This window comes from Pleurodeles waltl, chromosome 2_1, assembly GCF_031143425.1.
Source record: "Pleurodeles waltl isolate 20211129_DDA chromosome 2_1, aPleWal1.hap1.20221129, whole genome shotgun sequence".
Taxonomy (NCBI): domain Eukaryota; kingdom Metazoa; phylum Chordata; class Amphibia; order Caudata; family Salamandridae; genus Pleurodeles; species Pleurodeles waltl.
The window spans coordinates 470,626,602-470,650,548 of record NC_090438.1 but is presented as its reverse complement, the minus strand read 5'-3'; the positions used below and the strand labels follow the sequence as shown (position 1 = coordinate 470,650,548).

Below are 23,947 nucleotides of genomic sequence, written 5' to 3'. Positions count from 1 at the left end.
GCTTTAATGGCCTGCCCATTGGCTGTTGGGATGCCTACTGGAAGAGCTGGGACAGGCCTCACTTGTCCACGCATGACGGGTGGTACAGGAGGCAATCCTTCCCCATACTACAAACCCATGTCACTCCTATAATTTGCTTTGTATATCTCATGATAGTTAAAGGGGGAGCCTGTGATTCATGCCTTCTATCCCACGGTATTTTCTCAAATTAGGTTTGACTCCATTAGCCCGTTTCATACAGTATTAGGAAGGGAGGGCCTTCAATTTTGGGACACAGCGTGTGTTAGCTCGGTGGTGCTCTCATGCCCTTTGAACAGCTACAAACAGACTGGGACATACCGGCTGGACCGTTCCTGGCACACTGTAGACTTTTTGCTGCCTTAACACATGCTTGCCATATTATAGAAACTGAACAGTAATAGCACTCCTTAATACACACGTTTCACAGTATAGCCAGTGGTTGTTGTTTGATAACTTGGCTTACCCAAGCTCTAGCATACACAGCCCGTGATACCTTGCTACTGAATTGTAGGTGTTGAGAGCAAGATGTAGGTATGGAATTCACAAATAAAGAAAGGTAAAGAACGCTAATACACCTGAGGAAATTATCGAGTAATGCGAAATTTCAGTACTTAAAACACAATATCCTACATTGGGCTTTCCTCCTGCCCGATTCCCTCCACAAAATGTTCAGTTCCTCTCCAGAATGTCCCTAGTGCTAAAGTCCAACCGCTGAGCTGGCCCATACGTTTTGGACATGCCCAGTGGTGGTACAATTCTAGAATACCAATTCTAGAATGACATTGTCAGAGCAATAACTGAGCTGATGGAGCGGGTAGGCATGTGTACCACAGAGGGCTCCTTCCTAGGCCTTATTTAAACATCCAAAAGGAGTGACAGCATCTAATCACTTTACAAACCTTGCTTTGTGGATAGGTTGCAGAACCATTGCTATGCTCGGGAAGGCCCATTCTCTCCGAGGCATGCAATATTGGTGCGCTGAGCTGTTGACGTGGGGAAAGACTGAAACTTTGGCACTTAGTTGGTAGGAAGCTCAGGGATTATGCAGGGTTCCCAAAGCTGTGGACTGGGAGTCTTTACTTCATGATCTACAAACGTACACAGAAGAGCTCCCCGGTTAAGTTCCTATTTCCTTAAATTCTTTCCTTCTCCAATGTGCCCACTCAACCTGGTGCTCCTCTACTTCAATAGTCATCCCAAACCTTAGAGAGAGGAATTTGGTACTCTAGATCATATTACTGACAGTGAATATATACACTGGAAATGATACTGTTGTATAGATGGCTGTGATAGGGGGAGAAGCAAACAACAATTGCTGTACTTTCTATGATCTATTATATGTAAGACAATGTAGCTGTCATGACTTCCATGTTCTGTAATAATTGTTCAACTTCTAAAGTGAACCGATAACTCTGGCCTCATATATTATGTTTACACATATGATCTATATCCATGATTACATTCAATAATTTATATGTCAATTTATCATCATCATGTGAATTATTCTGCATTGCTCCTTTAGATTTTCTCCTTAACACTTCTCTGTGCCATACACTTTTTCACTGCCACAATCTAGTAGCCAACCAGTCCTGAAAATCTTTATTAACATGTCCTTTCATGCATCTCTGATTTGTTTTTTTAATTTGCTCATGTGTCCTATTCATTTCATTTAAACAAGCACCATCTCAGAAAGGCAACTGTTTTTAAACAAGTAGTACCATTCTTAGGAAATTGTAAATTTATCACTCTTTGTGGCATTATCCCATTGTTTTAACTGCATGTGTTCATCTCCACCTCAATTAGCATTTTATGAGCTGGGCTTCCTGGTGGGAAAGTTGTCTCTCATTAAGCAAATGTTTAGATTTGTCAGACCTTGTTATGTTTAGGGATTTCTATAACCCTCTAATCACCTGGGTAGGTATCCCAGAAGGAGCAAACTGCTCTTTCTGAGGGGCGACTATGTGCACCAATTGTCAAAATCCCTAACTCAAATAAAATTCAAAATTCAAAATGCAAAACAAATACACAAGAAATGCAACTGAATACAAAAACAGTTTGTTTAAAACTCATTCTTTCAATAAAAACAATTAAGAACTGTGTCTATGATCAGTAGAAAACAGCAAGAAAACTCAAACTCAACACAAGTACACCATCACTTAAAAGTGCTACACGATCACACCAAGAACCAACATCATGACCGGGGTCAACCTACTCAGGATCAGAAATAGTTTATTCTTTTTGCAAAAATGAACTACTATCAATATTCTGACCTAATTAGGCAGGCCACGTTCATACCTAGACCATTAAGGAAATCACAAACGTGAACTTTGTGAACTTGGCATGCCACACGTTAATTCTCCACAGAAAACCATACCATTATTAAAAGCAACTTCCCTATTACAGCACAACATAATCCTTAACAATATAAAACAGAAGAAATAATACACACCCTCACTCAGCAGTAGACACACACGTCTAACACATCAAGGGCCTTTCATACTCCACAATCCTAAGCTAGTTAGCATCTCCACAGATCAGTGCACCAGTAGAGCACCTCAGGATAGTATACACAGCATTACATAACAGCATGCATAAGACCGTGTGTCTCAAGACAGTGTGCCTGAAGATGCTGTATACTGCCCATGTAATTCTCCAATCCAAAATCCTAATTACCTAAAAAATGGTTGCCATAAGTCTACAACAAAAATGCTTGCTCTGGCAGTCTGTATTTATCTAAATTAAACAAGACCAAAACAGCAAATATCCATCATACACAAGCAAAGTTATGACTGTTTAAATTAAAAAGCGTCTTAATCCATAGAAATCAATCGATGCATTGTTTTTATACAAAGTACCTGGTGTGTGTCAAAAATAAAGCTGAATGGGCAAGTGTGCGTCTGACAAGTCAGCAGTGTGTTGATTCCTTGCTTGCAAGTGAGGCTGTGCATCGTTTCTTTTCAGTTCGGGTAGGCAATGCATAGTTTTTCTCTTCCACAGAAGAGCGATGTGACGATTTCTGGACGGGCAACCTCAGGTCCACGCAGGTTCACTGTGGTTTTGACACCCAGTGACGATGCATGCGAAATTCTGGTGCACGGTGGTGAAGAGCCATGCTGCGTGGGTGATGCGTCGATTTTGGCAGCCGTCAGTGGGTATTGTGCCAAATGTCCAGCCGCGATGCATGTGGTGCATTGATTTTTCAGCTGCAAAACAGGTGCTGCATCACTTTTTCTCCTGTACATCTCCTGTGCATGGATTTCAGTCTTGGTTCCACCAGCTTCTCCTTTCAAGGTCCCAGGGACTGGATTGGTTACCACTTGGCAGGGTAGGAGTCTCAGCAAGAGAGACCAAGTGCTGGAAGACAACGTCTTGATGGCCCTGAGACTTCAGAACAGGGTTTGAGCTCAGTCCAAGCCTTTGGAGGCACTTCACAAACAGGAAAATACAGAAAAGTTCAGTCTTGGCCCTCTCTCAGGCAGAAGCAGCAACTGCAGCCAACCCAGGAAAGCACACTCACAGGTGAAGAAGTAGTACTCCTCCTCCAGCTCTTCTCCTTGGCAGAGGCTCCTCTTGATCCAGAAGTAATCTAAAAATCTGGGGGTTTGGGCCCACTACTTATACCCATTTCTGCCTTTGAAGTAGACAAACTTCAAAGGAAAGTCTGTTCACATGATCCTGCCTTGCCCAGGCCTGGCTCTAGACACATACCAGGGGGTTGGAGACTGCATTTGTGAGGACAGATACAGCTCTTTCAGGAGTAAGTGTCAGTTCCTCCCTCCCCATTCTAGCCCAGGAGACTCATCAGGATAAGCAGGCTACACCCCAGCCCCCTTTGTGTCACTGTCTAGAGGGAATTCACAAGCAGCCCAACTGTCAGTCTGACGCAGACGTGGATTCCACAGGCAAGTAGAGGCACTGTATAGTTAGGCAAGAAAATGCCCACTTTCTAAAAGTGAAATTTGTAAACTGACAATCTAAAAAACAACTTTACCAAAAGATGTATTTATAAGTTGTGAGTTCAGAGACCCCAAACTCCACATCTCCACCTGCTCCCAATGGAAATCTGCACTCGAAAGATATTTAAAGGCAGTCCCCATGTTAACCTATGGGAGAGATAGGCCTTGCAGTGGTCAAAAACGAATTTGGCAGTATTTCATCATCAGGACATTTAAAACACACCAGTTCATGTCCTACCCTTTAAATACACTGCACCCTGCCCATGGGGCTACCTAGGGCCTACCTTAGGGGTGATGTATATGTAGTAAAAGGAAAGGTTTTGGCCTGGCAAGTGAGTACACTTGCCAGGTCGAATTGGCAGTGCAAGACTGCACACACAGACACTGCAGAGGCAGGTCTAAGACATGTTCATAGGGCCACTCATATGAGTGGCACAATCAATGCTGCAGGCCCACTAGTATCATTTGATATACAGGCCCTGGGCACCCATAGTACACTTTACTAGGGACTTACACGTAAATAAATATGCCAAACATGGATAAACCAATAAAAAATACAATTTAAAGAAAGAGCATATGCATGTTATCGCTGGTTAGCAGAGGTAAAGTGCCCAGAGTCCTAAAGCCAACAAAAACTGGTCAGAAGAAATAGGAGGAAGGAGGCAACAAGTGTGGAATGACCCTGTAAAAAGGGCCAGTTCCAACACAAATATATGCTTTATGCACGTACATTGTCAAAAAGAAAGAAATAGCAATCCAAATTAAATAAGTAACACTTGCCCTGCATGGGAAAATTGCATTTTGTGTTCACTGAAAGAGCCCCCCTTGTCACACGTTTGTTATTAAGTTAAATATACCAACTGTGCAAAATGTGTCAAGTAGGATTTCCAAAGCAATAATAAACCAATGTGCATATACAGAGTAAATGCACAAATAAAATGCTTCTCACAAAAACATCTCCAAATGAAAAACAGCAGGGCACACCATCAGAGATCTGTGCAAAATGAGGTAAGAGAGCAAAAAGAGAACTTTTGACAATACTCAAGCCCTTTAATAATGATTTGAACAATACACATTACACAGAAAATTTTTGTGACATTTTAAAATACATAACATTCGTTTAGCAAGGAATTTAGGAAAGTAGAATTGTTACTTCAAATGAAACACGTTCATTTGCTTTATGTCTGGATACAGGTTATTGATAATCTGAAAACATTCATTACTAATGTAATCTTTTCACCAGAAGCACAATATTGATTTAAAATGCACTGCATAAATTAATGTTTTTGCACACTAATTCTTCCTGCATTTAACATAGAGATTGGGCGCTTCATTATAGACAATGGAAATCTTTTACTCCTGTCAACCCAGCTGCAGAGTTTTAGTCTTGAAAAGATACATCTTGTTAACTACAAAAAAGGAAATAAATCAGCAAGACACACATTTGGAAATTAATTCACATTATCCGTCTGCTCTACAGAGAAAGAAACCTGTGCACATTGATTTGTCATGCACATTGTAAAGGCCTCCTGTTAGCAACTGAAACATGGTGGTGGACAGAAGCAAAACTTGAAGGGCACCACAGTAGACCAATGGATGTTTAGAGGACGGTTTAAAAATCCCTGTAGTCTTGTAAGAATATGTATGTATTTTTAAAAGGTGTCTTTTGAAAAACAAATGATTTTGGTTAATGCCAGGCCTAAAACTTGTTCTTCATTCCAGTGTTCAGGTGAAATAAACTGTAAACTATCACTAAGGTACCCTCTGCTTGCTTTTGAATCACATCACTTTTTTTACGGTGTGATTGAAGTTTTAACCAGCACAGTCCAGTTTCTAAGAACAATAATGCCAGTATGCTTAACGCAAAGCAAAAGATCTGCCAAATATAAGAAATTAAAATGAAACGGTAGTGAAAATACGGAAGTGGGTTAAGCGAGCACTTTCCTCTTGCATTTGTTTATTTGTGATATGCATAGAGGATATTCCTTCCATAAGGTGTCCAGTAAATAGCCGGAAAAAGCACCACTACTGTCTGTATAGCCGATATTTGAGTTGTTTTCTAAACTGCAGAACATTCTTGAGATGCCCTAACAGCACAGGGAGGGAGAGCAAAGCTTTTTTTGCGTCAAAGCTTTTATTGCTAAATGATTAAATATACTCACCATGCTTTACTAATTCATAAAGGCTCTAAAATTAGAGTCACTAAGTTCAAACCAGACCATTAGCACTCCAAATATGTGAAGGTATAAACTGGTGTTCCAGTGATTCGGCGACTCCAGAGCAGGGCAGGCTCCTGCAGTGCGAGACTGGGGCCTTCCACACTTCCCCATGGAGCAGCGGCATTGGGTGTAGACAGGACTATGCTGTTGCCCTCAGCCCCTGCACCCACCTTATGCAATTTTGCCAGTTGTATTTCTCAACCCATTTACATAGGCCCAGCTTTCCCACACATGGTAAGCCAGGGTGCGGGAACATCTGGCCAGTTGTAATTCGGCAGAGTGGTTGTAATTGGGGGCTAAGCGTTGTAAGGGTGTTATAGACACCATGACAGCTGAGAGAGATTAATACTCGTTTACTACAATTCAGCAATGCCACAGGTTTGAAATACCAATAAAAACATTTTTTTTTCTCTAGAAGTAAATCCAAATTACTTATTGGATCAATTATTTTACGCATCCTTTTTAATTATCTTTGTAAAACGATAGCACGAACAAGCACAATATGCTCATCTCTTAAATTGTAGCCACTATTTTCATTAATGGGACACATTTCTATGAACCATTTAATGTTTTAATTGGTGACAAATAACAGTAATTCTACTTTGAAAATGCATGGCGCATGCGTTTATTAAACTGTGAAAGATTTATGTGTGTCAAACACAAGAACTCAAATGTTCGTGCCACAAAACATTAATCAAGCATGGAGCAATATCTGTGTATTGACAATGAAGTCCATTTAAAGCGGACTTTGCTTGTTTGGAGGCCTAATAAGTGACAAATACAGGTGCAGAATATGAGCTGTCAGTGTTCAGCAATTATTTTGTGTTGACAGGGGTTAAATGAGCACAGGGAATCTAAGTCGCTAGAGTAATAGGATCCAAAAGTGTTCATAATGATGTGTTATCGGTGGTATCTATTGGGAGGATATGTGTTTTCTCTAAAGCAGAGTTCACCTGTCAGTGCAAGAGCTACTCAACAGATTGTCAAGAGTGAAACATACATATCTGCTAAAGGTCTGTGGAAAAACACTCAGGTTAATGGCTCAAAATGAGTCAAAAACGTCCAAAAGAATAGCGGTCATATGTTAATACATTTGAAAAATTATTTGAAGCAACGGTATTTAGTTATCCATTAATCTACATCATTTAGGGGTCTTTGTGGCCTGGCAACCACCTCACGGTGCATTATTGTGGCTGTACTTAAAAAGGTGTTTTTTTTGTGCTTATATGTCATGTACTTGATCTACAGAAGTATTGCCTGGACTTATCTCCGAAAATTTACAAAAAAGCGAAACCTAACACCACGAGGGTGATGCGTCTGTGTGTATGTGTGTGCAGATGTGTGCAGCCTGAAGTCACAGTGGGGTGACCTCACAATTGCACTCACCTTCACACTCCTTTCCATCTGCCTTGGCTGATAGAGTGGCTCGGAATATGTAAAGCAGACAAGCGGGCACATCTGCCCAATTCAATTTTCGTGGGGCCATTATTGCTGGCCTCAGATGCTGAATGATGCTCGCCATATAATTATTTATTTCCCAGTCTTAACTATAGAAATGAAAGGGAAAATGCTCTTCAAGGCCTATCCTCTTCATTCCTATTTGCTGCCCTAGTCTGCCTGCCATGAATATCTAAGACGGAACTAAACTGCTGGTCAGTAAATTTCTTTGATTTAACAAGGGTTGAATGTTAAGCTCCCCAGAATGAGGAATACATCTGCAGGCCCTGAAATTAAGGAGTCTTTTATGTGTATTTTCCTTGATTCCAGGCTGTTTAATGCTTCATGAGACCTGTAGTGAAGGTCACTGGGGTTGCTGTGTAGGGCCCATTGGGTGAGGATGGTAGATTGCTCCCCCCCGCCGCTGCTCAATGAAGGGGTGAAATGGGGACAAGTCGGAACCTTTGCTTAACCTTTGCTCACTGCTGACCTCACACGTATAGTGATTGAAATGTTCATCAGAATATAAAAAGACTGCCACCTGGAGTGGACTTTTCTATTTACTCCCTACCTTTCAAGTGGTTGGTCTCATAGCAATATTCTTCATTTGCGATCTGTAAGCAACTGTATTTCAGTTGTAGGAGAGGTAGTTCTCTAGTGTCTAGTACAAGTGACTTTAGCCTTGAAATGGCTGACTGAATATTGAAAGTTGATTAAAAAGTTACTTATGCTCATTAGCTGCAAACTCTTGATACTAATAGTTGCCTTTTTCCTATATTTGAAGGCCTTGTCCCTGTTGTGTCGCTGTGGCTTCTTGGTCACATGCAACAATGTCACTGTGATCTGCTAGAGCATTGACTTCAAGTTGAGGCGGACGGGTCCTGCATGCCGTCCCTTGCATCAGCTCCGATGGGCACTTCCCAGTGGAGCTATGTAGGGTGTTGCAGTAGTCTCGGAGCACTTGGCACAGTGCTTGTCCGACAAAGATTTGTGCTAGCTTTGCCCATTGAACAGCCGTCTTTATGTTACTCATTAACCTTTCCACCATGCCATTTGCTTGTGGCCACAGTGGTGTTATTTTCCTGTGATGCATTCCCAGGTATGCCATGGACCTGCAAAACTCTTCACCTGAGAATGGAGGTCCATTGTCTGTCTTCAGCATCAGCGGTGCTCCTGAGGCTGCAAAAATGTCACCTAGAATTGGTAGCATGGCAGTGCCCGATGATGATGGCACCTGGCACACTATGGTAAAACTAGAGTATTAATCAATGACAACCAACAGCCACTGATGTCCAAAGGAACATAGAAGTCTGTGGCCAGCGTTGTCCATATGGCCTCAGGTAGGTCAGACATGAGTAGCCGTTTGGGCTTGGGTGGCCTGCCAGTTATCTGACAGAGGTGACAGTTTGTGACCATGTCTTCTACCAGGCGATCAAGTGCAGGGAACCATACTTTTTCTCTCAGCATTTTTTTTGTGGCCACCATATCTCTGTGAGACTTATGGGCCAGGCTGATTGTCCGTTTTCGAAGTATCTTTGGTATGACTATCCTGGTGCCTCATAGCAGTATCCCTTGCTCTGTTGCTGATAGTTCCTTCCGTATCTGTTTGAATGCAAGTATATCTTCACACCTTACTCCTTTGTCTACTGGGCTGCCACTCATCGCGCCGCCATCTCTGTTGTTGCCTAAGTCTTTTGACTGTAGCGTGACGTCAGCCATCGTCTTCTGCGCAAGTTCTTCCAGCATTATTGAGGAAGGTGTGTTTGACGCAGCATAAAGTTGATAGATTCCTCGGCCACAAATGATGCCTCTGTTGTCTGTGACAGAGGATGTTGTGACATATAGTCGGCAGAGTTTTGATCCTTCCCTGGTTTGTGCACTATTTTGAAGTCATAGTCCATAGTGCGTATTCCCCACCTTTCAATGCAAATTTATGCATTGGGGTTTCCGCAGATTGTGACCAGTGCCTGGTGGTCTGTCATGATGGTGAATGGCTTCCCGTAGATGAACATGTGGTAGTGTTTGTGTGCCCAGACTACCTCTACGCTTTCTTTCTCTGGTTGAGAGTAGGCTTGTTCTACTTCCAACAGGCTCCTGATTGCATGCACAACAATGTGTCTTGGTGAGTCTCTTCGGGGCTGGTGTTGTGCGAGGATGGCTCCTAACCCCACTAGGCTGGCGTCTACGGTGAGCTCTGTGCATAGGGATGCATCAAAATATGCAAGGTGGCCACAGTGGTGACAGCTTTCCTAATGTCCTTGAATGCATTGTTGCAGTTTGAGGTCCAGTGAAATGGCTGCCCTTGTTTGGTCAGCTCACGAAGTGAGGTACTCACTGTGGCAAGGTTTTTGATCTACTGAGCACAGTAGCTTGTTAAACCTAGAAATTAACTCACTTCTGCTACATCTGCTGGAGGCCTTGTTTTGCATTGTGTTTCAACCTTACTGAGATCTGGCCTCATCCCTTTCTGAGAGAATATGTGTCTGAAAAAGACAAATGTTCTCCTTCCTAGCTTGCATTTGTCTATGTTCAGTGTCAGTGCAGCTGTTTCCAACTGCTTGTATACTTCTCGGAGTGCTGAGTCATCTGTGCGACCAAATACTGGGATGTCATCACTGTAGTTTGGCCAGTTTTTTTGCAGGCCGAATCACTCACCTCACAATTTCCTGAAATATTTCAGCGACCCAAAAGCTTAAGCGTTTGTACCGAAAGAGTCCTAGGTGAGTGGAAAATGGGGGGAAGTATCAGGACTGCAGGTCTAATTACAGTTGATGGTAGCCCTTAATAGATTGAGTTTGGAGAATACAGGGGCCCCAGTGAGGCAGTTGATCATGTAATTTAGGTAAGGGCCTGGGTGTCGTTCCCTTTCGATGGCTGTGTTCGGTAGGTGCATGTTGATGTATATTCATATTTTGTGCGTGTCCTTCTTTGGCACAGCCACGATGAGGGACACCCATGGAGTTGGTTCATCCATGGGCTCAACAATGTCCTGTACTAAGAGACTATTTAGTTCTTCTTCTACCTGTGGCTGTCGGTGTCCAGGAACCCTGTGGTGGTTTTGATGCACTGGCTTGATCGCTTCATTGATGTGAAGAGTGACTTGCATGCCCTTCAGCCTTCCAAGCCCTTTGAGGATCACAGGGTGTTCTCGTTGGACGTTGTGACGCTCAGCCATTTGATACATCATTGCTAGGAGGCTCATCACTTGCACAGTGACATTGCTGAGCGTACACAGCACTGGCACATCTCCCCTTAGGACATGGACCTCTTCTCTCACAGATGTGGCATTATACGAGGGCATCTCCATGATTTTTCCCACGTTTACTATGGGGCGTTTTGCACCCCATGTAAACACATCAACAGTGGAAGGCAGCAGCAGAGGCTTGGGTTTAATTTTTTCAAACTCTGACACACACATGATGTTGCAGGAAGAGCTGCTTTTGCGTGCTTCCATGTGTCACATGTGATGGCTTGAGGTAATTCCTGACTGGACAGGTCACCCTCTCTCCGTCTTGAGATGTTCGCCTATGGAGCTGTTTGTAAAGTTGTTGTCACGGTTGCATTTCCAGCATTTGTGTCTCATGGCTGGGCAGGCACCAACGTTTGGGTATTCCAGGATGCAGCAATAACACATCTGTTCTTGTTTTTCCTTCAGGGATAGTTGTAGTTTGTCATATCTGCTACAGCTGCGGCCATGCGCTGAGGTGCATGCTTTCCCATTTTTCATCTGTCTGGAGTGCAGCATGGCCCTGGCTTCTGACCTTGCCATGGTCAGTATATTTTCCAGCGTGTATATTTCTTTAAGTATTTTAGTGTGGAATTCAGTTGAGTGACATCCTTTAATGATGCACATCCTGATCGCAGCCCTATTGTGGAATTCTGACTAGTTTACGCAGTCTAGTGTCAGGAAATTACTCATTAAATCAAACTTCCAAGGAGCAGATGCCTATTTACCCAACTCCCTCCAAATGTTGCGTGCTCAGACTTTAACTGATTAGCTGAACCCTGCATCTGGTAAGGGGGAAGGGGTATGGGAATAGAAAAAGAGAGACCACCTCAAGATCCAGTTTCAGCTTGTGTTTCCCACTTGAAGATAGGATATTCAGTGTGTGTATCTGAAAACCTGCACTTTCTTCTTCTTATGATTTCCTTAAAGGAAGGACCCGCAGTCGGGTGATAAGAGCATAGATAAGTACATTCCTACTGTGCATTCAACTGTTCAGCCATTCACATTTACCCAATTCTATAATTCTCGTAACCTGGATCTTTTGAGAGACTAGCTTCTCTCTAAGAGAACAATGTTAACTTAATATCTTCTTTCCTCCAGGAGTCAAAGGTTTCCAATGTTCTCTGGAGAACAGTTCAAAAGTTCACAAATATACGAACTACTAATGTCTTTTACAGAAACGAAAACTCCTTCTCAAGGTTCAGTTTTCTCATTCACAGTCTCTAGGAACTAGTCTCAGCACTGAGGTTTGTCTCTAAGACTGACAAGTCTGAAAAGCAAAGAGTTCTTGAAAATATATGTACATATATATATTGGCAAGTCTGGAAATCATACAATAGGATTCCTTACTGCAGTTGCTTGAAGTTCTTTTAAGCCAAAATGAATTCTCCTCAGAAAGCCAATAGCCAGTTGTTGGACGAAGGAGAAAATTTTGCTTCTTCAAAAGGGAAAAAGTAGCTAGTGTGCACACCGTAACAAGAAAAAGTATGAATTACTCAAAAACTGAAGAATTCTCTATGAAATGAAGTGCCTCAGCAACACGGCTCATTTTCCTCAGGAGGACAGTTGAAGTGCAGGGCTCCCAGAGAAAAACAGTTGAAGGGAAGTTTCAGCACAAGACTAAGGTAGAAACACTAGAGCACTGACCTCACAAGGATTTGCGGCCACCATCTTGAGTGGCAGTTAAACCTGAAGAAGCTAGTTCTAAGAACAGCCTCCGCAAGAGCCAGCGGGAGTGAGGACGCCGCTGAAACCAACGTGGGTACAAGGAAAAGGGGAATCATTTTTCCTGAGGGAAGAACTTAACAATGCTGACAATAGTTTTCCTGACATCTAGTTGCAAATTCATCAAGTGATTAATCTGCTCATTGCCGTGCCTAGTTGAACGTGTAGCATTTGTAGTCGACATTTCGCTGGGGGCCGAAACTATCTGTGAGGCATTTTATTAGGCCTTTGTAGGTGGTGACGGACTCAGGTCGGAACGTCATCAGCATTTCTTCAGTGTGGCATTTGCAAGTAGCATTCAGGTATTGTTCAAAATGCCTGATCCATTTCTCCCAGCGAGCGCCCTTCATATGAGAGTCAGAGAGGTCAAACAACAGAGTGTACCTAATAATTGCACTAAGAATTGTGCCTTCATTGCATCCGTCAGCCATGATCAGGGAGGCTGCCTTTGTTGTGACATCAATGTGAGACTGCGTGCACGTGATGAGCAACAGCTGTCACCGTTAATGTGTGTTTGGCAGTCTACGGATGGTGTTTGCATGACTTCTGGCCCACACTATGTCATTGCAGTGTTCTTAGCTGGTTTCCATGTGTGTGCTTCATCTATATGTTATTGTAGTTTCTACAGTGTGCCTGACTTTAAAATGGCTGCCACAGTTGTTTCTATGGCTTGCTTGACTTTAAAAGGGCTGCTGCAGTAGTTCTTGTGCTTTGCCTGATGTGAAAATGGCTGCCGCTGTTTCTGGGAACCTCACTCGTTCATATGCCTGACTTAAAGATGGCCACCAGTGGTGTCACAATCTCACGAGATCTTGCGCATGTTGGGAATTACACACTGGGTGGACGCAGGAGCTTTAACAAGCAGGCACGGTCTAGCAGTGCTTACCGCTTAATTCTTCTGAAGCAGACAAGTGGCAAGAGGCATGCAATGTTGCATTGATGGCCTGAGACAAAGGATCACATCTGGGCTTTAATCAATGTAGGGAGCACGTCATGGTGTGCGAGTCTTCCCTTATCGCCAGTTGTTGTATCGCGGTTGCCCCCCACAAAAGGATGATACGAGTAGGGGAACAGCTTCTTCATTGCTTTTCTTTTTGTTGTGGCCCCACACGTAGGACGATTGTAGGTACATCCTTCCTCTGTTCAAGTTGGGCCAGAAGTGGCCAGTCATGGCTGTGACCCCACCTCGGACTCCAGTGACCAGAAGCAGCGTCCAGTGACCACACGTACACCTGGTGTGCATGTGGTCCTAATGCCCCATGCCGACAGTCCCGTGCCTGAGCTTCAAAAAACTAAGTGTGTGCAAGCCATATCTTCTCTAATTACTGTAAAAAATGCCTGTAGTCATACTTAAAAGCTCAAGTTCATATATTTAGGCAATAATGATTAAACTAGCAACACTTTACAGTAGTAAATGCTGGGTGGAAATTATAGCATTAATGTACTAATGATTTTAAAATTCCTATGTTTAATTGAAATTGTTCACAGTGAGTTGCCTGAAAAATTAAATTCAATGGTGTTGCTGCTATAATAGAGTACGTAGTCAGAACAGGCATGCAGCACTCCTCATTGTCCAGGATGACCTATAAGATGTATAATAATAATAATTAGAATTTGCAATTCATGTGACTTATCCACAAACGTACCTTGCATAGTAACAAAGCCAAATAATCTGACTGTACAAATTTAAAGTACTAATGTAAAATGCAGCGATGTCAATTGCAGACTGTGGTTGCCAATGCAACTCACAATGAAAACACTGTGAGTCTTTACAAGCTCCCAGGGACACAGGAGCTCAGAAGGATCACTTCTCCCACCACGTGACTCCCAAGGGCAGTTACAAATGATCTTTGACTGTCATTGGTGTTCTAAATGAGGAATGATAGCAACTGAAAAAGGAATTTGCAAAATGGAAGCTATGTCCTCTGGCGGCTTCCATTGTATGTATGCACGCAGCTATCATCAGAGTGAGCATAAAATGATTTCATGGACTAATGCATTTTCCCCAATATCCCTTTGACAATGGACCACTATATGTGGCTTTTTGACTCCTTTCCCCTCAGGGGTCAGTACTCGCAAAGCATGCACGTTGCAATAGAAAATGCTGCGATGGAAGACTTTGCTCAACCTCAGACCTACATGTCTGTATTTGACACTGAATGCATAAAATAGTTCTGATTACTGTCATATTAATTGGAATGGGGTGGGAGATTTGTACTTCATTACACACTGCCACATTGCAAAGGAACAAAGTAGTGAATCCGCTGCTACACAATGGCTGAGGTTGGTGGAAGCATGGTTCATAGTATTGCGGCTAGTCTGTGTAAAACAAGGGCATTGACTGGTAGGATGGTTTCATAGGCTATCCTGACAGATTTCTGTGCAACTATAATAATCATACAACTACTGCAACAGTTATCTGTTATTGAGTATGGAAAGTACACTGGTCCACAACAAACATTTGACCACATTCTAATTTCACAACAAACTTTATAATGTATATCAGCACTCTACAAGGTTTCAACTCTCCTAAAAGTATTGGTTGTTGTCCTAGTACCAATGTCATAAAATGTCACCTTTTCTCAACACAACAACCTTTCACAACTTACTACAATCTATGGATTTTAGGTGCCCCCTTTCAACCAGAGCCATCAATAAAGTTATTCAGCCTCAATCTAGGGGCATTTGTTCCTTGAATATATATAATATATGAACAAATGTATGTCTTCATTGAATATAATTTAAATTGTTGTTTCTAACCATTCTATATTGTAACTATGTCACTGCTGAGACATCTGAGTTGTTGTGTAGTAAGGGCAGGGGACATTTACTGTGTTGCACTGAGTAATCTCATTGAAGCGTTGTTCATAAATCTAATAGAATACGTTCCAGGAGGTTCTTCTGTTCTCTTTTTTGTTTCTTAGTTTAACCCACTAAGGCTTGTTGTAACTTGCAAAAGCTTCTATAATCACAAACGCTCTTTGAAAGGAAAATCTAATGGTGGACTTGTTGACCAGGTTTCCAGGACTTTCAAGAACTAAAGACTTTTTTTTTTATAAATCTTGGAAGAAATGCAGGCATTTTTCTGCAATTATATAGAATACCCTTCCAATTGAGGTTTGTCCGGAATCTCTTCGCTGCTTTAGAAAAGTCATTTTCTTCTCAAATCGGACAAAGCCACACTCTGGAGTAGGGAATGAGAGGAACTGTGGTTGTTTGTAAATGTGTTCTTATTAAAAACAAAGTTAAAGAAATTGGATTATGATTTGGGGTTGGCAACTGCCCATCTTAACGAATAACCACAAGTCTTGTAAGGGTGAACCCTCAAAGTGACTAACTTAACCTAAGCTCAACTACCTGGTCGATATGGCATAGAGCAGACAAACGTAACTTGGAGCAGTGTGTAACACATTTATGCACTACTAAAACAATAGAAATCCTTCAAAATATTGAAAAATAGACAAAAGGACACCAAAAATGACAGAAATCCAATAATGGGAACTGGAGGTATGATGTTTTAAAGTTTTAAGTCAAACTAATGCCAAAAATCACAAAGCGCCAATGATCGTGATTGTGGTAGACCAGGATTTAGTTGCAATTTGAGGCCAACCTCAGTTGAGCACTGGTCGGACACAACAATTGGGTTCATCCTGTTCAAAGGATTCCAGACTTCTACTTAGGACCTGATTTTGAGTTTGGCTGATGGAGCATGTACAGTTGATATAGCAGAGTACTTTACCCGTGCCGTAGTGAGTACTCCGCCCGCCAGATTTAGAGATATCCACTGGCCTAACGGGCATCTCATGCATTACCAGGCAGTTGGCATAAATGCCTTAAAACTTTGATGGACAGCTCTGTAAACATGACTGAACCATATGTCAAACATTAAAAAAAAAAAATGTTTTCAAAAACAAAACCGAAAGCTCTATTTTGTTTTTGGAAATAAAGAATGCATTGACCTCATCACCATGGAAGTTCTCTCCCTTAGCGTGGGGGTCATTTAAAGGTCTTTACTTTCCTATACTGCCATGTTTTGTATGGTAGCATATAGAAGCAAAAATGTACTCTGTTTACCCACTCTAAATAGAGCAGGCAGGTACTTAGCCTAACCTGTGACATCCCTTAACCTGTCGAGCCATTGGAAGTTTATATAGGTGGCAGAGAAGGTGTAATCTTTGACATGTACATACTGAAGTTCCACCTGACTCAAAATGAGGCAGGGAAAACTTCAATTTGGTGGAAAGAGTACTCTGTCACCTTTGCGATGGATTACCCTCTCAGCTATAGTCTAAATCAGGCCCTTGGCCTTTTAAGTCTCAACCAACCACAGAGTACATTTGTAACTTACCTAGGACCTCAGGGGATGCATTAACAAACTCACATGGTGCAAGGCAAAGGCCAACTGTAAAGTACAGTCCTGGTCAAGTTTCAACTGGTCAGCTGGATGATTCCATTATAAGGCCTCTTGCTGCTTGTAATCTCCCTGTAGATACACAGAAGGTCAGCCAACTGACCCTTGGAGTCTACTTCCTTGTCTGGGTACAAGTAGGAGCAGGTCTATCCCTTCTAGACTCCTCTCAGGTTATAGACAGCAGGTTCTGTCCTCTTTTTTTTACCTTCCACCAGTCCATAAAGTGTTTTGAAGAGGGTGTCTGGTGATGCCAAATTCATGCCTGGCACAAGCTAATGGGTGGATGTGATTCCTGGTCCTCCTTAACTGATTGGGTAAAAGCTACTAGGTCCTGACCTGTCCACTGTTGCAGCAGTTCCTCTTTGAGTTACTGCTAGCAGTGCGCAATGTGTAACAGCAAATCAACAATGGTGAAGACATTCGGCCACACTAAACTTGGGCTCTGAGGCTGGTGCTATGACTGGGGAGTGCACTATGGTAATCCTAATGTCTTCACACTTTTAACACTAAAAGCTAGTTAGAAGCAGGTGCCATACCCGCAACAAGCCCAGAGTCAGACGTCTTAGAGGACAAAAACAGGATTCTTCAGCAAGCAGACAGGGGATCCACCAGAATTGTCTTAACATCCTGTTCTCTCCCTGTTACATGTGGCTCAGCAGACTTGTCCAGGAGGATTTCAAAATGTCCTGTCCAAACGAAACTCAGAGCCCCACCCTGCATATTCTGTTGAGGTCCGAGGAGTCATCTCTGCTTATTCAGGTCTGCCTTTTGCTTGCTCATGGGAGGCACTTCACACCTCTTTCACACCTATACAAGGCTTACCACTGGCTGGGCTACTGCTGGAAAGCTTATGTAAATTAGCCTTCAAAAGCTTCAGGCAAGGAAAAGGTAGATTTCAAAAGGCTACTTTTCCTTATTATTTATTAAAAATCTGACCCCACCATTGATGTGGGTTATAATAAATATTATGAATAGATAATTACTTATTTTTCTAGCTGGTCCTTTTCCCAAATTAACAGTATTAGTATTTTAATCTGTACGCTGTTTTTTCGTAGGTCAGCTAGGACTGTCACATTATAAATAGCCTTTTGGGTCTTCTCACTGTGGGCTCATGGTAATATCATTTGTTTCATGTTCTACTTTTACATACCATCCACCCTACATTGTAGGCTACAAGGTTTATATAGGGGTGACTAAAATTTAAAAGTGAGGTATTTACCTGTCAGAAATGATTATTATAATAAAAGTGCAAATTAGGAATACACACATTTTACTAGTTTTAAAGGGGTTAGCTTGAGTCTGAAGCTAGCAAAAATGTAGGGTGAACAATCAGGGGTGACCATGCAGAATAGAGAGAGTTCCTACCCATATGCTGTAATGTTTTGACAGAAATGTTGTGTAAGTCACTAGGAAAATTGTTATTGATGGTTCTTCCACTAACTTTGTCTTAAAATGTTTGTCATTAACAGTCATGTTCATCTGTTTTGCTGTTATATGGATACACTTTCTTATTAGGTCCCCAGTTACAAAATGTAGCATACCTCTGCTATTCATCCATCAGATTCAGCATTTCTTATTTCACCTTTTTAGTATGCATTAGTTGTGACAACTCCTAAACCCCTCCACAGCACAGCTGCCTACCCCTGCTCTTTATACTATTTAATTTCATCTCCACCAAACATGTACTGTTCTTACTTTCCCTTTCCTCCTACTCTGGCCTCTATGTAGGTGAAGGGTGAGTTTTCCATACCATCTGGTTGATATTGCCCTTCTCAACTAATGCTTCCCAATCCATGTGTCTTGCATCTCTTCCTTTATTGTTACAGTCATCCAATAGTGTTCTTTTGATTCCTTATTGATTTATTATCCGTGACATTTCAGACATGTTGAAATGAATTAAAAAGGCTGTCCTTATTAACTGTGAGAAATTCCACATTAATCTCCAGTAACCTAAGTGCTGCTAATGGTCTGAACTATCTTTTAGCCTTTTATCTGACCTTTATCCCTACAAACCTTTATGCAAGCTGCACTGGAAATGCCTAGAGAGGTATTTGTAGAGTAGCGAGATACTTGTTGTTTGGATTGTCCATTATAGAAGGTGTGGTCACATGATGAGTAGCAGTATCCAGGAGACTCTCAAGAAAGCCCTCCACTCCCTGAGAAAGTTTAATCAACGCGTACCCAAAGATGTACCACTCCTGCCATCTCTAATATTCGTGTTGGTCCTCTTTGCTCTTTGGACTCCCAGAAATGAATACATGATTATTTTCTCGGTCTATATTAGCTGTCCTTAATAAGTTATAAAGCTATGTCAACTCGCTGAAAGTGAAAATTTGATGCTTCAGGGTGTTGATAGGTTCGATCATCTATTACCCCTCACTAAGGGAACATTAAGAACGATTCCTCCTCTGCACTAACCCCGGTACACTACAGGTAGGTAAAGAAAGATTGTTCAGTCAGCTGGTGTGACTCAGTTTTCTTCTGATCTTGTCTTTCAGCCTCTTGTCTTTTTGATGGAGTGGCCAGAAGCTACGAGTTTCGCTTGTCTGATCGCAGGTTATTACCAGCTGCTTGTGGATCCCAAAAAGGTGATATTTTATAAAACAGCAAGCCAGTCACTTCCACCTCAGATAATCAAGGCAGGTATGTTTGACTCTCAGCTTCTTTTCAGTACTGATAAAAGCGGATCAACTTTCCATCATAACTGCCAATGTCTAGGTCTTAGAGGAAGCTGTACATTTGGCCTCGATGCACCTCATTTTCTGTTTACATTAAATCATTCTGTTCATTTACAATGATCACCTTCGGATTGCGCCTAGTTGTACATTAACATACATCACGATCACCCAGTTGCATCCGAATATATGTATATGTTAAGTAAAGTTAGCATTACTATAGAAATTAATGTTGCCTCATTTAAGTGTTTTCGGCATGTGTAATAGCCAACAGGGCAAACAGATTCTGCTCCAGTCCATACTGTGTGAAGCGTTTTCACCTATGCAAAAACAGAAGATACAGATTGTGAAAACGTTCAAGACATGGGTGACAGATGTATTGTACATGTTTTTATTTGCATAGAAGGGTTATACATTTCTGATTCAAGCGACACCCTTTGTTAAAAAAATGAAGCCCACCTGTTTTACTAACTGCGCAAAAAAACTGAATACACCTATATTGTAGTTCTGTCTTTCAAATTGACATTTGTAAAACAGATTTATGACTTTTCATGTAAACATAGTAAAAAGGCGCATAATCACTTTAATTTGTTACAAATCGACATTTCTCAAGCAGAGTGTAGGATGTTTTTTTTTCCAACTACTGCATCTCTGAAAAATGTGTAGGTAACAGGGCTTGTGATCCTGGAGGAATGCCATGAACACGGGGGGTATACTCTACGAATTTGTTTTATAAGATACCGGACTTCAAATTGGCTGTACTGAGTTTTCACTTTGTAAAAGAGTATTATGAGATTAGATTTATATTTGATTCCAGGGTTTCCCTTGAAAGACGTGCATTGTTGTACATACACAGTACAGTAACGGCCTTGGTAAGTTTGTTCCCCGACATAAAAAGTCCTTTAGTATCCTCTCTCACTTCTCTGTTAGAGGGGAGAGAGAAAAATACTTAAAACCTCCCTTTTCAGCCCAACTGGCTGGCAATCATTGTTATTTGTTTTTCTACATTGTTCCTCGTAGACATCTGCTTTCCCTGAATGGTAAATGGAGAGAGTAGGAGTTGGTCCTGTTTTTTGACAGTGCATTTTAATAGGAAATTATGTTCAGAATTGTATTCCAAAAAACTGAAAATGTGAGAAGTGGAAGATCGTCACCGAGATTATGGGGGTCATTCTGACCCCAACGACCGCGGAAGCACCGCCAACAGGCTGGCGGTGCTTCCGGGGGGCATTCTGACCGCGGCGGTAAAGCCGCGGTCAGAAAAGGGAAGCCGGCGGTTTTCCCGACGGCTTCCCGCTGCCCCAGGGAATCCTCCACGGCGGCGCTGCAAGCAGCGCCACCATGGGGATTCCGACCCCCTTCCCGCCAGCCTGGTTCTGGCGGTTCTCACCGCCAGAACCTGGCTGGCGGGAACGGGTGTCGTGGGGCCCCTGGGGGCCCCTGCAGTGCCCATGCCAGTGGCATGGGCACTGCAGGGGCCCCCTAACAGGGCCCCACATTGATTTTCAGTGTCTGCATGGCAGACACTGAAAATCGAAACGGGTGCAACTGCACCCGTCGCACACCAGCAACTCCGCCGGCTCCATTCGGAGCCGGCTTCCTCGTTGCTGGTGCTTTCCCGCTGGGCGGGCGGGCGGCCTTTTGGCAGTCGCCCGCCAGCCCAGCGGGAAAGTCAGAATGACCGGGGGTACGGTCTTCTGGTGGTTCCCGCCAGGCCGGCGGCTTCTGCCGCCGGCGGGGGTCAGAATGACCCCCTATGTATTAAAAAAACAGGCCACACATAATAACCACATTTGTTTTGCCTCCCAGCCTGGAGACTTAGAAACTCTGGCACAGAGTAGGACAAGGGCCCTGATGCTCCAAGTCTTTGCTTCAACGCTACTGTAACCGACCGGTTCGTTGCGATTTACAATGGGGGTTATGGATCACAACGCAGAGTCGCAAGACAAGGGGCAGCCACGGAGCATTCCTCCTCTGTGACCATTTTTGCAGTTGTAAAGCATGGGCATTTCCTCCCGAGGGCTGGCTGTAACTATTCCTAAAGTATACAATGTCCAATCTTGACAGCTAGTTATGTGTTTGTGCAAGCTGCAAACTTTGGGAGGGACAATCATTGATTCTGTTGAGCACTGTATACACTCCCTGAGGTCAAATTCACTACTGTTTATGGCATTGTGAACGCTTTCACCTTAAGGGGTAGGGTTAAAGTGGAGCTACATTGTGAATATTTCTTTGGGGATCGTGACCTGCTGTTCCATGTAGATATCCCTCCCAGCAATCACAATTTTTCACACGGAGTAGCAATGACATTTTTGCCTCATTAATAGTCAGCAGGCAGATTAAATGTTACTTTTTGAGAAAAGACTCTTTGCAGAGGAATGGATTTGCCTATCCCAAACACAAAAAAGGGAGAGAGGCTAGTTAAAGATCATTGTAAAATTGTACTGCAACCATCTTACTTTTTGTATGAGGCCCCAGACGTGTTGTTCCCTTGAGTGAGTTAGGTTCCATTATCTCTTTCACCCACTTCATTAATCAGTCTCCTAAGTTCAGTTGTCCCCTTTTTGCTTACATTGGTTCTGAATCTGAGGAACACTAACAAGGGTCATTTCCTCCCAACTGGATAGTTTACTTGATGGTGGAGGTGGCGGGTTACCATTAAGTGTCATCACTTCTTTCTGTTTTGCTGTGTGGTAATTATTTTGGAAGATCTGGACACTGCTCGAGGTGAGACTCACCACAAGCTGCTGCCCATCCATACTGTTCTCTCTTAGAACTTTTTGGATTTCCATTATTTAAATGTGTGATGTTCCTTTCACCAGTGGGGGTCTGCCTAGCGATTTTTTTTAATTGCTAGGAAGCCTGACCTAATGGCAGACACCAGACATGAAATAGTCTTCCATCAACTACCAGGATGGACCATTTTTTGGAGTGAATCCGGTGACAGACTCGAGGTAGTCATACGGATAGGGTATCAGCATGTAGTCTGACCAGTTCCAAGGGTTCATATGGATAGGAACTCAGCACCTAGTCTAAAAGTCAGCAAACAATGCAGGACTAATGTATCCTCATTCCCAAAGGAGAATGTGCATCCATATGGGTTTGGAAGGGAATCCTTTGTGGAACTCTCTTCGTTTCAGCAGCATAGTACATCCTAGCCCAGAACCCATATAATGTCTCTATCTTTATTTTTCCCTCCAATAAGGAAATCCTGATAAAAGTTGGGAAAGAAGCCTTAAGGGTAAGATATGTATTGGGAATATAAAAATACTCTCTTCGCTCAGGGGAAGCCCACTTTTCCTTGTGGATTTTGATTGTACAATGATTATTTATTAATTTAAAGGGTAAAACACTTTTATTTGTTTATTTAATTTATACAGTGAAAACTAAACCCGAGGGTGTCAGAGCACTTTAAAAAAATTATTAGAGGCATAATGCAAATTAATGACTGATGTAACTTAAGGCAGTTAAGTAAATACAGAGCCACTGGCCAGTTGCAGGCACACAAACTACTGACTATTTACAAGGTGAGCACTGCAATATGATGTTAGTTAGAAAGGTATCTCTGGATCGTGAGGATTTTTAGGTCCTTTTTTGAAAGCCTTGAACGAGGTGTTACTGTGAATCTCCAGCGGAAAAGCGTTCCATATTTCAGTTGCACTTCCAAAGAATGATCTTGGAATAGCCTTTTTTTTCTTGAACCTGCAACTCTCTAGAAGTAGCTAGTTAGCACTGTGCGGAGAGCAGCTAACCTCATGATGAGGAGCTTCGACTGTGGCCAGCAAAAACAGATGGGAGTTCTAGTGGTCACGGCAGCAGCCCACCCTGCCATCAATCTACAATGCTCCAGACGTCTTTGGAAAATGAGCCCATCCTGTAGGTCATCTACTGTTCTCCTTTGGTCTTGAGAAGAGTAGATGATTCCCAGAGCTAACTCAGCAGCCACCTTATCTTGAAAGGAGTCATCCAGTCACCCAGGAAATCCTGTCGGGGGATGGTAAGTTCAGGCAGGTTCATAAGGCAGCAGAGCAGGTAAGAAATGGGGTCTTTGGTCTTTGGGGTCTTTGGTTGGCAGTCAAGTTGCCCTCTGTCCAAGCAAGGACCCTCACTCTACACAGGGTAAGTCACAAACAATCCAAATTATCCTGTGCCCACCCTCTGATTAACTTAGAAGGCAATGTGTAAAGTATTTGTGCAATTAATCATACAATATCACAATATAACACCACAAAAATACACCACACAGTGTTTAGAAAAATATATAATATTTATCTGAA

At 42.5% G+C, this 23,947-nt stretch overlaps 1 protein-coding gene across 1 annotated transcript in view; it reads left to right on the top strand.

The window, feature by feature from the left end:
* FRMPD3 (FERM and PDZ domain containing 3) overlaps positions 1–23,947 on the top strand; it is a 791,901-nt gene that overhangs the window by 559,997 nt on the left and 207,957 nt on the right. The window contains exon 12 of the mRNA XM_069213582.1: positions 19,494–19,638. Within this exon, the coding sequence (XP_069069683.1) occupies positions 19,494–19,638 (145 nt within the window). The remainder of the gene's footprint in view (positions 1–19,493; positions 19,639–23,947) is intronic.